General features: G+C 40.5%; 1 protein-coding gene across 2 annotated transcripts in view; it reads left to right on the top strand.

Annotated features, from left to right (window-relative positions):
- Window positions 1–15,673, top strand: part of LOC122560232 (translocating chain-associated membrane protein 1-like 1) — a 99,465-nt gene that overhangs the window by 59,554 nt on the left and 24,238 nt on the right. For both annotated transcript variants that reach the window (XR_006314705.2, XM_043710705.2), the window contains exons 4-6: window positions 9,165–9,281; window positions 9,402–9,460; window positions 13,619–13,703. Coding sequence is in view for 1 of the 2 variants with exons in the window: in XM_043710705.2 (XP_043566640.1) it covers window positions 9,165–9,281; window positions 9,402–9,460; window positions 13,619–13,703 (261 nt within the window). In the remaining variant the exon portion in view is untranslated. The remainder of the gene's footprint in view (window positions 1–9,164; window positions 9,282–9,401; window positions 9,461–13,618; window positions 13,704–15,673) is intronic.

Genomic DNA, 15,673 nt, shown 5'->3' with positions numbered 1-15,673 from the left:
CCCTTCCTTTCTTCCCCTTCCTTTCTTCCCCTTCCTTTCTTCCCCTTCCTTCCTTTTTCCTTCCTTCCTTTTTCCTTCCTTCCTTTTTCCTTCCTTCCTTTTTCCTTCCTTCCTTCTTCCTTCCTTCCTTCCTTTTTCCTTCCTTTTCCCTTCCTTTTCCCTTCCTTTTCCTTTCCTTTTCCCTTCCTTTTCCCTTCCTTTTCCCTTCCTTTTCCCTTCCTTTTCCCTTCCTTTTCCCTTCCTTTTCCCTTCCTTTTCCCTTCCTTCCTTTTCCCTTCCTTCCTTTTCCCTTCCTTCCTTTTCCCTTCCTTCCTTTTCCCTTCCTTCCTTTCCCTTCCTTCCTTTCCCTTCCTTCCTTTCCCTTCCTTCCTTTCCCTTCCTTCCTTTCCCTTCCTTCCTTTCCCTTCCTTCCTTTCCCTTCCTTCCTTTCCCTTCCTTCCTTTCCCTTCCTTCCTTTCCCTTCCTTCCTTTCGTTTGCCTTTCATTTGCCTTCCTTCCTTTCGTTTGCCTTTCATTTGCCTTCCTTCCTTTCGTTTGCCTTTCATTTGCCTTCCTTCCTTTCGTTTGCCTTTCATTTGCCTTCCTTCCTTTCGTTTGCCTTTCATTTGCCTTCCTTCCTTTCGTTTGCCTTTCATTTGCCTTCCTCTTTCCTTCCTTCTTTTCTGTCTTTCTTTCTTTTTCTTTCTTTTTCTTTCTTTCTTTCTTTCTTTCTTTCCTTCCTCCCTTCCTCCCTTCCTTCTTTCCTTCCTTTCCCTTCCTTCCTTCCTTCCTTCCTTCCTTTCCCTTACTTCCTTTCTTTCTTTCCCTTACTTCCTTTCTTTCTTTCCCTTACTTCCTTTCTTTCTTCCTTTTCTTCCCCCTTTTCATTTTTTCCTTCCTTTCTTTCCTTCCTTTTCCTATTTTGTTTCTTGCCTTCCTTCCTGCCTGCCTTCCTTCATTTTTTTCCTTGCTTCCTTCTTTCCTTCCTTTCTTTTCCTTCCTTTCTTTTCCTTCCTTTCTTTTCCTTCCTTTCTTACTTACTTCCTTTCTTTTCCTTACTTCCTTCCCTTCTTTTCCTTCCTTTCTTTTCCTTCCTTCCTTACTTCCTTCCTTTCTTTTCCTTCCTTCCTTACTTCCTTCCTTCCTTTTCCTTCCTTACTTCCTTCCTTTCTTTTACTTCCTTCCTTTTTCCTTCCTTTTTCCTTCCTTTTTCCTTCCTTTTTTCCTTCCTTTTTTCCTTCCTTTTTTCCTTCCTTTTTTCCTTCCTTTTTTCCTTCCTTTTTCCTTCCTTTTTTCCTTCCTTTTTTCCTTCCTTTTTTCCTTCCTTCCTTTTTTCCTTCCTCTTTCCTTTCGTTTCCTTCCTTCCTTTCTTTTCCTTCCTTCCTTTCTTTTCCTTCCTTCCTTTCTTTTCCTTCCTTCCTTCCTTCTTTCCTTCCTTTTTTGATCCTTTCATTCCTTGCTTTTTCCTTCCTTTTCCCTTCCTTCCTTACTTCTCCTTTTTTCCCTTTTTTCCTTTCCTTTCATTTTCCTTCCTTTTTTCCTTCTTTCCTTTCTTTTCCTTTTTTCCTTCCTTTTCCTTCCTTCCCTCTCCTTTTTTTCTTTTTTTTTCCTTTTTCGATCCTTTCTCGATCCTTTCGTTCCTTCGTTTTTCCTTCCTTTTTCCCTTCCTTCCTTCCTTCCTTCTCCTTTCATTCCTTCCTTTTTCCCTTCCTTTTTCTAGCGATTAAACAACAGAATAATTAAATAACTAAGTACATGCTCAAATTAGATTTACATCAAGTCATAATGAAACCCGTATTTATATGGGATTCCTCCTCCCGGGAGTCCCTGGACCAGCCAGAACCACTCCCACAGCCAGACAAAAGCCCTGGACAATATGGCCAAAATATTTGTGTCGATATAGTTCAAAAAGAGCTGCCATATTTTATAGAATAATTCAGTTTTTTGATGCACCTTATTTGTGAGAAAGTCAAGGGGGATATATTCAATGATTAAGAAAAGTTCAAGTTGAATTGAATCAAGTTTAAGCAAATCAGATCTTTGCATTAAATCAGTTGTTAAAGCTCAAGTTGGTCTTAAAAATTGTCATTAAAAAAATTAAAACGTACACATTAAGTTGCAACACTTTGCAATGTGGTTAAATTTGTGTATTGTAAATTAAATATATTTTTGAGTTAATTTAATTTGAAAGTTAATAGAAGTATGCTAAACTTTGTACTTGCACCCTGCTGCTGCTTCAATTTGATGAACTTCTTATTTCTCCTATATCCCGGTCTCGATCCTCTTTGTCTACAGATCATCAATCTTCTGGCTTCTACCATTTCCTGACCCCTTTCTCCTGCTGTCTGCCTCTGCAGTTTGTTGTTAGGTTATTTTGAACCCTTAGGTGAGCAAGAGGCAGTTAGAACATTTTTAACTTGAATGGATGTATGCTGTGAACTGAACGGTCACTGTGTGACAGACACTATGAGCTGGAAGATTGGCAGTGGGAAGACAGAAACCGGGACGATAGTATGTCCTCATTAATTGACCAGCATTAAAATGTAGGGACTTAAAATAGTGACTTCCTCTGTTAAATTTTGTTACCAAAATTCTTGCTCTGCATGAAGTACAAATCCTTTTTGCTGCCTATATTTAAGGGTACCTTCAAAGTACTAAGCACTTCTATGCAACTCCACCCGGACTATGGGCTGGATGACCTTACTTATGTCTGCTCAATCTTTGCTGCATTAAAAAGATCTTCCATTTCTTAGTTATTGCACTCTAGATGAAACAATCTTTCTTGCATCTGAGTGAAGTGGTTGTGGATTTAAGTCCTGCCCCTGAGATTTGAGTTAGTGATCCAGGCTGAACCATCCAGCGTTTTCTGCACAAATGTTGAATCAGGTGTTAACCCAAATCCTGATCTGTTCTATCATATGGATGCAAAATATCCCATCATAGCTTCAAATGCAATCAGGGTAATCTCCATGGTTCTGAGGTCAATATTTATCCCTTGTCTAATACCTTTAAAAGCATATCTATATTTAGCTGGCTTAAGACGGCCTCAAATTGCTATATAAATGCAAATTACTTCCTTTCTTTATGTATGTGACACAGCTTTTGTTGTCATGCCTGTCCATCATGCTGAAAGTGGATTTTCCAAGTATACTGATTTCTCTGGCTGACCATTCAATTCATTCCCAACTTGGTTCCCTTCCCTGATTTACATACCAGAAGCACTGGGTGGAATTTTTCCAGCCCCTGAATGACATGGTCATTGGCAAGTTAATTGAGCAAGTACAGGGAGATGAGCAGAAACAAGATTCCTGACATTGACAGAAGAAGTCTAATTCTGCAACCAAGTGTTGACAGGCAGGATAAGGCACTCTCTCTTGTGAGCACTCAAAGGCCCTTTTGCATCTGCTGCCTTGGAATAACATGCCATTATTATTGAATCTCTCTGAATTTATATCCTCACTCTCCAAACCAATGTTTAGAAATTAGCTGACGACAATTCTGGACATGAAAGTCAAAGTAGCTAGTGACTCCAGCTTGCTGTGCTCCTCCAGGCCTCCATCTTGGACTAACTGCCACCCCGCCACCCATCAAAAAACTGGCCAACCTGGACCTGTAGAGTTTACGGTGGCCTATGGTAGACTTCCTGACAGCCTGAAACAGCTGACAAACAATGTTGAAGCCCTCGTCAGTTCCAAGCATCTGTGGGCACGTTCTGTAGACAGTTAAAAATCACACAACACTAGGTTATAGTCCAACAGGTTTAATTGGAAGCGCACTAACTTTCGGAGTGTCGCTCCTTCATCCGGTGATAGTGATGCTCCAAAAACTAGTGTGCTTCCAATTAAACCTGTTGGACCATAACCTGGTGTTGTGATTTTTAACTTTGTACACCCCAGTCCAACACCGGCATCTCCAAATCATGACTTCTGTAGACAGTCGGATTTCACCAGTTTCCTCATTTCCCCTCCCCCCACCCTGTCTCAGTCAAATCCATCAAATTCAGCACCGCCTTCCTAACCTGAGATCTTCTTCCCGACCTCTCCGCCCCCACCCCAGTCTGACCTATCACCCTCACCTTGACCTCTTTCCACCTATCACATTTCCGACGCCCCTCTCCCAAGTCCCTCCTCCCTACCTTTTATCTTAGCCTGCTGGACAAACTTTCCCCATTCCTGAAGAAGGGCTTATGCCCGAAACGTCGATTCTCCTGTTCCCTGGATGCTGCCTGACCTGCTGCGCTTTTCCAGCAACACATTTCCACTTCTGTAGACAGTGACCACCTACATCCCTCGACCAGCGGCATCCAATCCATTTGTAATATAGTTCTGCACTTTTCATTAAAATGCTGTTGCCAAGACAATTTGTGCACCAGGACAGATATCCAACTCATGAATTAGGCAAAGCATCACTTTCTCTCTTAGAGCTTACTTACATTACGGCTCTGTATGTTGCGTTTGCACACTTTGACCCCTAAGCCAGAGTTTAAAAGCTGTGTACTTCTGTTTGATTCATTGTTTGGTGCAGACACAGAGCAAGCAGCTTGTCATGATTGGCAGCAGTCATCAGGATTGAACATATTATATAGTTACAAATCTCACAACACCAGGTTCATTTGGAAGTACACTAGCTTTCAGAGTGGCGCTCCTTCAGGTATCTGATGAACGACCAGCGCTGTGAAAGCTAGTACTTCCAAATAAACCTGTTGGACGATAACCTGGTGGTGTGAGATTTGTAACTTTGTCCACCCCAGTCCAACACTGGAACTTCCACATATTATTATATGGTGACATACATTGATTTCACAGTTGCAGCATGTGCTGACAGCATACACAAACACCCTGCATGCACTTCAACCAAATTGGCATGTCTCAGTTTAACTGGCAAGTTTATCTGTCACATCAATGGAGAGTGTTGTCGGTCAGGGGGTCCTACCACAGTAAATCAAGATTATAATTTGCATTCTGGTCAGGGCTTGGATCTGGTTCATTAGCTGCTTAAGGAGGGTCAGAAAGTCTGTACCACTACAGTCCCTGAAGTGGGCAACCATAAAACCTGTAGGTCCAGTTTAGCCAGTCTTTTGGGGGATGGGAGGGTGGTGGTGGTTCCAAGGGGAAGCTCCGTGAAGGTGCCACTCCTGTAATAGGGAAGTTGGGGGAGTCAGTCTGAGAATTGGAGGTAGCATGCTGGGATGCAGATGAGACAAGCATTGCAACAACAAAGGTAAGGACAACTTGTGGAGGGCTGAGCTGTTGTCTTTGTGTGTATGTAGGTTGAGGAGTGGTAGTTTTCACTAAAATGGTCCAAGAATGAGATGAGGCCAAGGACAGATCACCTGTGTGGCTTGTTTCTGAAATAGTGACAGATTTATGAACATGCACTTGTGGAATAGATATGTAGCATTCCCTCTTTTGAAGAATAGCAAATTTATAGAGTACTTCACAAGGGAGTAGAGAGCTTTCTGGGACATTAACTCGAGTACGGCCAGTGACCCATCGATGCTTTGGGAGACCACCGGGACTTATTTAAGGAGCAGGAAGAGGCAAAGAGGAGAACAGCAATGTATGCTTGAGGCCCGGCTGAAGGCAGCCGAATCGGCATATTATGATAGACCATCTGTGGCTAAGTGACAGTGGGTCACAGCTCTCCGGGCTACTCTGAATTCAGTACTTAACCACGTGGCAAAGAGAGAGGTCTCCTTTGCAAAGCAAAGTTTATATGTATCTGGTGATAAGCCAGGTAGATACCTGGCATTTCTGGCCAGGAAGAAAAGTGCCCCACAGTCCATTGTCTCCATTAGGGAGAGAACTGGCATCATCGCTCCGTCTAAAAAGATCAATGTCATATTCAGGAAATTCTACATGGCGTTATACTGATCGGAGGGTTATGAGGATGGAGTAGGCAGTAAGGCAGCTTGGTTGGGAGTGCCTGTCCTGGAGGATGGGACAATTCCTTTTCGGTGGTCACAAAAAGGTTTTCTTGGATATTTTTATTACCCCTGCTTTCCACCAGCTGAATAGAGCTAACTTGTGCAATTGATTGAAAGGATAAAACAAGCTCTTCACCGTTAGGAGGGGTTGTCAATATTGTGGTTAGGTGGAATAGCCCTGATTAAAAACGAATGTTCTTCCTCAGCCACTATACCCCATGAGAATACACCCGTTTGTCGTTGCCCAGATCAGTGCTGCGGAGGCTCAGTGGCTGGCATGGATCCTTCATTTGGTGTCATAGGCGCCCTCTTAAATTCACAAAGTTTCAACTCCGACAGGGTATCGGGTGGGGGGATAGATCTCCCCAACTTCAAGCAATACCAAGTAGGTGCCTTATTGTCCTATGTGAGTGACTAGGTGTGGAAGGATCAAATGTTGATATGACTTAATGTCAAAGCTTCCCAGGCAAGGTGACCCCCTCCTTAATTTGCTATTTATGGATAGGTTGAAATCTGTTGCTGAGCATTGTAGAAGCCCAATTATTATAAACTTAGTCAAAGCATGGAGGATTATGTGGTCGGGTGAGGGTAATTTACCTAAGACCTCACTGTTCACCTGCTTTGTTGGAGCCCCAGGAATTCACGGGGTGGTGTAGATTAGTGACGGAGCACATTCGTCTGGATTTTCTTATGAATGTGGTGCAGCAGAAAACTATTCTATAAAGACGTGGCGGTCCTTTTTTAAATTACATAGACGTTGACCTGTCAGCCATATTGTCTAGGGCCTTCATATAGCCATGAAGGCCGGATTTGGCGGTCTGGGAGTCCTGGAGGGAGGAAGCTTGAATAAATACGGGTATAATAACTGATGCTTTTGCAGATGGGATCCTCGGCAGGGGTACGTCGGGTGGTGTAATTTAATTGAAGTTGATTTTATCAAATTTGACCTATATTAAGTTGGGTTAGCCTAATATAATTTAAGCTAATTTAAACTAATTTGCAAAGTTAATTTATTAATGGAATTGTAACATGGAAAGATTGTTTCATACCTTTGTGATAGCTTTGGTTTGTTTTGTAGAGTAGTAGGTTGTTTAATGTTAATGTTTTTGTAACATAAGATTGTTATACTACCTTTTATACTTTTATAATTTTTTTAAAAAGCTTTTTTTTCTATATAAATAATGAATTGTATAGTATTTACGCATTAAGACACAAATAGCAAATAAATATAAGTCTACAAATCTATTTAATTTTCTTGTTCGTGTTCCCGTTGTCAACTATAGTTCATAAATGCTGTTTGGAATGTTTATCTATAAATATTGCCTAACACTGGCATGTCAATAATGATACAAAACCTGCTGTGCTGCAAGGGAAATAATAGGGCTGCCTGAATACTTACATTTCCAGTGCACCTGTTCCTGATTAACACAAATAAATGTTCATTCTTGCATCCCTCTGTCGGTCACTGCCTCATGCTACCAATGGTATTGGTATTACTTCTTGTCCCTGACATGGCGTACTTACCGTAAATACTACCAAATACTATGACTGCCTATTTCCACTTCTTTAACATGAGCTGTTTCCCTTTCATCTCAGCACATCTAACACCTGTGGTCTTAGAGCTTAGTTGGTGACCTGCTTTTCTTCCTCCTTCAAAGTACAGTTCATTCCAAAGTCTTTATGCATCTTACAGAACAGCAAGCCACACTCTCTCTTTTCAGTACTGTTTTCACTGTTTCAGGTTCCTCAGTACTTAACACATTAAATTTTATATCTGAACATCCTACCCTATCTCTAATCTCCTTAGCTCCCTCAAATTCTCCAATTCCAAGCTTCTGCCATCATTTGTTTTCTTTTCCTTTTTTTTAATCTTACATTATGGATTGTGCTTTCAGCTACCCAGGGCACAGCCTCCAGAAATTCTTCCTAGACCTCCTGCCTGCCCCAAACTGTCTACGTTTTTCTTTTAAAACACCTCTTTCTCAACCCTCTAACTTCTTCCGGCTCTTAATTATTTTCATTTTTGTTTGTGCTTCTATGAAAAGCATTTCAATCATTTTTCTACATTAAGGAAAATATAGGAACGCATTCATGTTTTTCCCCACCATACCTTCCTGTTGGTGTCATCTTAATTCTTCTTCCTGTTGACGTGGCATTGCATCACATCAGTTTTTACAATTGCTAAATTTTCACTGTTCCCCTTTGTGCTATCCAAACCTCTTGTTTTTCATTTGCCTTGGGCATCCATTTCCCACTTGCTGCACCTGATGCACACAACATTTTTCCTCTTAATACTGTTAAATCACTGTCTTAATTGGATTACATTTCTTCTGACAGTTAAGAAAATCCATTGTTAAGTCTCTGTAAATGAAAACTTTTCTGTTCTTTCCTAAATGCTTTGTACAAATTAATCCTTAAACAGATATTTACTTTTTGCATGGCGAACCATAACCATTAACACAGGTCTTGCATTGGTCACAGACTCATAAACCAAGTGTATAAGTTCAGTGTGTACCAGACTTAGCTAGTCATAAAATTGTATCTCAAAGGGGCGAAATATATCAGGCTTAAATCTTTTCTTCAGACTTTACTGTCAACCAAAGCATTACTGTCCAACTTGATTTCCCTTTCCATGCCAGAAGGCTTTGAACTCTGTGAGGATATATCAAAAAGCAACGTTTTTCGGACTTTTTTTTGTTTGGCTATCTTTCATAGTTGATATGTTAGGAAATTAATGGGGTTACTTGAACCGTTTACTCAATATGTTAAACCCAATCCGGGTTGGCTATCGACATTTGAATTACCAATTCATAGGATTTGTGGAGACAACCTTATTTCGAGTTAGCTATTGTGTATGTATGTGATGCACAGCTCCTCAGATATTGCCACTGACAAAGGATCCAAACAAAAGTGATGTAGCTATTTTGGAAGCAATCCAACAGAACCAAATTGGGGGAAGCCTAGTTTCTGTTAATTGCTAATGGATTGCTACAAAGGGGGAGTTGGGGGAAAAAGACTTTCTCAATTGTAAACTAAATTCACAAATTCCAGTTGTATCAGCTCTGAAGAAGTGGCATTATTTGGTCACTTATTGAGAATTACAAAAGTTGTAGACATGTAGAATATATTATTTTATCATTAGGTTGGAGAATCACATTTGATTTTAACCTGAATCTTAACCAGCTAGGTTTATGTTTTGAACTTAAGATTGCAGGCTAATTCTGTGACTTTCTTTCCTTATCAACTTTACCTCTTTCAGAAAATAAATAGACGGCTGCATTTGTCCAAAACGAAGCACAGTAAATTCAATGAATCTGGCCAGCTGGCGTTCTTCTATTTGTTCTCCTTTATCTGGGGTGCAAGCATCCTGACTGGAGTAAGAATCTATCTTTGGAATAATTAATTTTATAATTTATATAGTATTATTAAAGTTGTAATTTACTGATTTTCATTCTCTCTCTTGCGTGTCTCTTTCCTCCCTCCCTCCCCTCTCCAGGAGAAATTTACCACTGATCCTACTCTCTTATGGGAAGGATATCCACACACACACATGTTGTAAGCACTCTTTCCTAAATTTTAGATAAAATGAAAATATTTTGTGTTAAAAGAAGTGTTGAGAGGTTCTGGAAGAAGAATCATGTTGGAAAATTCATTAGGAATTTGAAGTACTTTTATTCTACTTTTAACTTTCATGATTTCTGTTTAACCGTTCTCATAGAATGAGTATTGTAAGATGTTGTTTTATGCCAGGATTCTTTTGGAGGATATCTGCATGTGAAATTGTTGACCAACTGTGGCTTTGTCTGTCTATACTTTTCTGCTTGTCAAAATACAACATGTAGACCTTTCTGAGCTGAAGTAGATGACAGTATTGCTGACATGTTGGTGCGACACTTGTGCAACATAGGCGAGGATTGGAGTGTGAAAGCAGCATTAATTAAGCAATATGCTACACAACTAAACAGTTGATTCCCCTGTGTTAGCTTCATGTATGAACATATAGAGTCATAATTTATAGAGATGTTCAGAATGGAAACAGACCCTTTGGTCCAACTTGTCCATGCCGACCAGATATCCTAAACTAATTTAGTCTTATTTGCCAGCACTTGGCCCATATGCCTCTAAACCCTTAGTATTCATATACCCATCCAAATGCTTTTTAAATGTTGCAATTGTACAAGCCTGCACCATGTTCTCTGGCAGCTCATTCCATGCACACACCGCTCTCTGTGGAAAAAGTTGCCTTTTAGATCTAAACTTACATGCTCCAGGGCAAACAGCCCCTCTTTATTGAAATACTGGATTGTAATGAGTCCTAATGGTCCTGGAGAGTGTTGCTGAACAGAGGCCTTGGAGTGCAGGTTCATAGTTCATTGAAAGTGGAGTTGCAGATAGATAGTTTGGTATGCTTTCCTTTATTGAGTATCGGGGTTGGGAGGTTATATTGCAACTGTACAGGACATTGGTTAGGCCGCTTTTGGATTATTGTGTGCAGTTCTGGTCTCCTTCCTATCGGAAAGATGTTGTGAAACTTGAAAGGGTTCAGAAAAGATTTACCAGGATGTTGCCAGGGTTAGAGGATTTGAACTCTAGGGAGAGGCTGAATAGGCTGGGTCTATTTTCCATGGAGCACTGGAGGCTGAGGGCTGACCTTCGAGGTTTATAAAATCATGAGGAGCATGGATAGGGTAAGTAGACAAGGTATTTTTCCTGGTGTGGGGAAGTCTAGAACTAGAAGGCATAGGTTTTGGGTGAGAGGGGAAAGATACAAAAGGGACTTGAGGGACAACTTTTTCGTGCAAAGGTTTGTGTGTTTATGGAATGAGCTGCCAGACGAAATGGTTGAGGCATCTTGATGGGTATATGAATAGGAAGGGTTTAGAGGGATATGGGCTAAGTGCTAGCAAGTGGGATCATATTAGGTTAGGATATCAGATCGGCATGGACAAGATGGACCAAAAGGTCTGTTTCCGTGCAGTACATCTCTGTGACTCTAATTGGCATTTTTAGGAGTGGAAGGGAAAAAGAAAGAAATGATTAAATGATTAGCACTGCTGCCTCACAGCCCCAGAAACTCGGGTTCAATTCCCACCTCAAGCAACTGTCTGTGTGGAGTTTGCACATTCTCCCCTTTTCTCCCCTTTTCTGCATGGGTTGACTCCGGGTGTTCCGGTTTCCTCCCACAATCCAAAAATGTGCAGGTTAGGTGAATTGGCCATGCTAAATTGTCCATAGTGTTAGGTGAAGGGGTAAATGTAGGGGAATGGGTCTGGGTGGGGTGCTCTTCAAAGGTACGGTGTGGACTTGTTGGGCCAAAGGGCCTGTTTCCATACTGTAAGTAATCTAATCTAAATATTATTAAATATGATTAAAACTTTTTTTGTATTCCAGTTCCTTTTTTTTTTACTATGAACAGGCAGTGTTTTCTGTTAAACCTTGGTTGAAGGGCTCACTCATTGACACGAGATAACAGTTTTTGGACGAAGAAATTAATCTTTCAGAAAAAGATTGATTTAATCTAAACACAGCTGTGATTCATTTAAAACATTGATCATTTGAGGACATTGATTTGAAATGCAACTCTATTGGGCATGAAATATTACCTCTCTGGTTCTCTCTCTACTGATCTGTTGAATTTTCCTAGTACGTTCTGCTTTCATGCTCTCCCTCTCAAACGGTTTGTTTAATATCTCTGTTCTCTTCAACAGCTTGCTCTACTGCCACTGTCCTGACCATTAATTTTCTATCCACTCTTAAAAGGACCCCCCAGTTCTCCTGGCTTCTCCTCTCTTTCCTACTCAGCCTGTTTTGAAGCCATTGACTGCAGTGGTTTCATGGGCATTAGCGTTGAAGTAGCCAATTTCATCTAAGTTTTGTTGATTGTTAGTGAGCTGTTTCTCTATAAGAGGCATATCACTTATGTCAAAAGTAGGGTTCAGGGTCCTATTTAAAGTTCACTAAGATAAAGGTAGTAATATTTGCGCTTAGTTTTTTATTCCTTGAACTTCCAGGAACTGCTAATGGGAGGTCAGGCAGACAATTTTCAAATCTGGCTGCTGATGCTGCAGCATGAAAACTTTCACACAACACAGTACAAAACCCAGTTCAAACTCTGACCACTCACCAACAGACTGACTGTCTCCTCCATAATGTTGTAGTTACCATTCAATGTCTGCCATCTGATTTAGCATAATATTTTTTTTCTAGACTTGCTGGAACCAAGTCTCGGATGCTGACCTTGTTAGTAGCCAACTTCTGCTATCTGTGCAAATACAATGCTCTTCCCTGGTGCCGAAGTGTCCATAGACCTTTTTGACAAGGAGCCAACCTGCATTCAACTTTTCGCCTGGCCCCTCAATTGAATAGCTTGTTTAGTTAAACACAAGATTTTACCTGTGTTATAGAAGTTATGTTTAACTCTAAGTTCCCAGTTCAAACCTTTGATCCAAAATTGATAAAAGAATAAAATAAAAATCATGAAAAGACAGCAAGGGCTTTAAGAAATCACTGTTAAAGAATATCTTATTAAAAGTGGACTTGGGTGAAGTGGTTAGTGTCTCTTTGTCTGAGCCAGTAGCGCTGAGTTCAATCCCAGCTCCAAGACTTTATTATCAAGTAAGGTGGGTTCAATTGTGGCCAAACATCTTGTGTATCAATTGATAAATCTTTTGAACATGTGGTAATAGATGGTGGTAAGAGTGGGCGATCTCTTTGGCCCTTCATGTGATTGAAATAAATTAGAGCCTCTACCATCATTAGCCCAAGCTCCAGGCTGCAATGGGACAAGAATCATTAAGTCTGTGGAGAGAAATCAGATGCTGCCAGACCTGAGATTTTCCAGCGATTTTGTTTTTTTGATATAGGTAAAAGTGTATGTTCTGACAAAATCTCTGACTCTTGGGGTCATGTAGCTTAGTTGACTGGAAGGTAGATGTGAATTAGATTGCTGCCAACAACATCTGGTTTGTTGCCTTTGGGTGGGTTGAATCCTGCTTCTTTGCTCGAGCTATGTCATGATTATATATTGTCCATTGGTGAATTAAGGTAAGCAAATCACTTTTGTTAGATTCTGAAGAACTGAGCTATTTGATCTCTGCTGGGAAAACGGAAGTGATGTTGCACTGGCACCACTGACCTTAGGAAGTGAAATGTAGCCCTCAGTATTTCCACTTAAAACACTATTTAACCATTCCAATTAGTAAGTGAACCTTTGGGTATATTGGATGAGGAAACATTGGGGCGAATGAGTTCCACATTATTTAGGTTTACTTGAATGAGATACCAGGCTACAGCCAGAAGGCTGGGGGTAGTGGTGTAGTTCAAGCTTATTAAGAGCAAGTTAGATAACATTTTATTAGTAAGGGTATTTAAGATTATGGAACAAAGGTAGCTCAGTAGGTTTGCGAAGATCATCCACCATTGTCCATTTTAATGGTGGAGCATGCTCAAGAAGTTGAAGACCAACTCCTCTTGTGTGTAAGAATGAAGGCTTTCAAACCCAACTTGGACTGAGAACATAATCGATTCAGTAGCAACCTGATTGTATACAATGTGATTCTTGCAAAATGCATTTCAATTAAATTACTTCTAACTGATCATCCATTTGAATATGTTTTTTAAAAATTGATCCATGTTTTGGAAAAACTGAAAAATCTGAAATAACTTTGTTATGCACTTGCTATACTGTTAGTTTCAATCTTTTATTTGGTTCAGTTTTCAGGTGAAATTTTTCTACATTTGCCAGATTGCCTATTGGCTCCATGCATTACCAGAGCTCTATTTTCAGAAAGTTAGAAAGGTAATTGTATACCTCTTTATTATTACTCATAGCATCTCAATAATCTAATCAGGTAAAATCAAATTTGTTGATGAAATGGAAATCCAAAGTAACAGAGTAACTCAGTGACCTTTTAAAGAAATCGAGTTTGGACGTCTGAAAGAACCCCCTGAGAAACTGGCACCCATTTGATGCTCAAAAAATGTTGAATTGCAATAAGATTTTCCTGAACCCATTGTATAATTCTTTGCTCATCCTCTCCCCACATATGGAATGATCAGGGTTGTTAATGCATTCCCTCAGAGAAACTAGTCGGGTAACCAAATTCAGAATACTGTAGATAACAAGAGATTGAAAATATTAAAAAGAATAAGTATGATTATTGCAGATGTGGTAGGAAATAAAATTGAGAACTAGATTACCTCAAGTTCAGAAGGGTGGTGAAAAAGTAAATAAGAGAATGGAGAAAAATCTAACATAAGAAAATTTTAAAGTCTTAAATAGGTGTAGAGGTAGTAAGAGGCACGGGAAAGTAAGGAAGGCAGGTAAAAGGTAAGAATTGCAAATGTTGAGCCAAGCAACTGCATAGCAGTCAGTTTACCTTCAGAATTTTAGGAAGCATCTCAAAACAATAATTTGAAACCAGATTAATAGTCACCTGGACACGTGTGGGTTAACTCGAGAGACCTAGTTTGGATTTCTTCCGGGAGAATCGTATTCAACTAGCTTACTGGACTTTTCTCACCAGAAAACAGACAAGGTTGATCAGGGCAGTGCTGCTGATGTGGTAAAAATGGTCTTCTGGAAGGCATTTGATAAAGTGTTGTTATGTAAGTTATGGCTCCTGGAATAATAAGGGAGTTGCAACATTGATATGTGCTTGGCTGAGTGATAGAATACAATAATGGGTACTGGATGATTTTTGGACTTGGGAAGTATTGTGGTGGAGTCCCTCGGGGATCAGCAGTAATACCCCTGTTATTCCTGATATTTATTTGAATTTTGGGTGCAGGGTACAATTTTGAAGTTTGCTGTGAAACTTGGAGGTTAGTGTAGAATTTCTGAAGGACATTTACAAGTTGGTGGCAGATAATGTCTAAAACTCAAGTGTGAAGTGATAAATTTTGATACCAACATTGTGAATAGATCGAGTATAATTCGAGTAGATGCAGGTGCAGAGGGACCTGGTTGCATATGATGTCAGATTATTGAAGATGGTAGGACAGATGGGAGAGCAGTTAAATAATTCAGCCTTTATTAATAGGGACGTAGAATACAAGTGCAATGAGGTTATATTGAACTAATTGTAAGTTTGGCCTCAGCTGGTGCATTGTGTACAATTCTGGGTGCCACGATTTAAGATGAGTTTGAAGGCAGTGGAGAGCATGCAGAAGAGTCTTACATGAATCGTTCCAAGAATGAGGAATTTCAATTACGAAAATATGTTAGAGAAGTTGAGTATGATCTTGTGGTGAAGAGAAGGTCAGAGTGTGGTGCTGGAAAAGCACAGCAGATCAGGCAGCATCTAAGGGGCAGGAGAATTGACGTTTCAGGCATAAGCCCTTCATCAATAATGAGGCTTGTAGGCCGTGGGTAGCTAAGAGATAAATGGGAGGGGCATGGGGCTGGGGAGGAACGCAGCTGGGAATGTGATAGGGAGATGAAAGTGGGGTTGAAAATGATAGGTCTGAGAGGATGGTGGAGCAGGTAGGTGGGAAAAAAGATGGGCAGGTCAAGAGGATGGTGCTGAGTTGGAGACTTGAGACTGGGATAAGGTGGGAGGAGGGGAAATGAGGAAACTGGTGAAATCCACTTTGATCCTGGGTGGTTCCAGGGTCGCAAGGTGGAAGATGAGGCCGCCTTCCTCCAAGCATCTGGTGGTTAGGCTTTGACGATGGAGGAGGCCCAGGACCTGCATGTCCTTGGTGGAATGAGAGGGGAAGTTGAAGTGTTCAGACATGGGCGGTGGGGCTGGTTGTTGCGGATATCCC

Source organism: Chiloscyllium plagiosum, unplaced genomic scaffold, assembly GCF_037043375.1.
Source record: "Chiloscyllium plagiosum isolate Xiang-an unplaced genomic scaffold, Cpla_swu_hap1 HiC_scaffold_15, whole genome shotgun sequence".
NCBI lineage: Eukaryota > Metazoa > Chordata > Chondrichthyes > Orectolobiformes > Hemiscylliidae > Chiloscyllium > Chiloscyllium plagiosum.
This window is presented reverse-complemented; position numbering and strand designations above follow the sequence as displayed.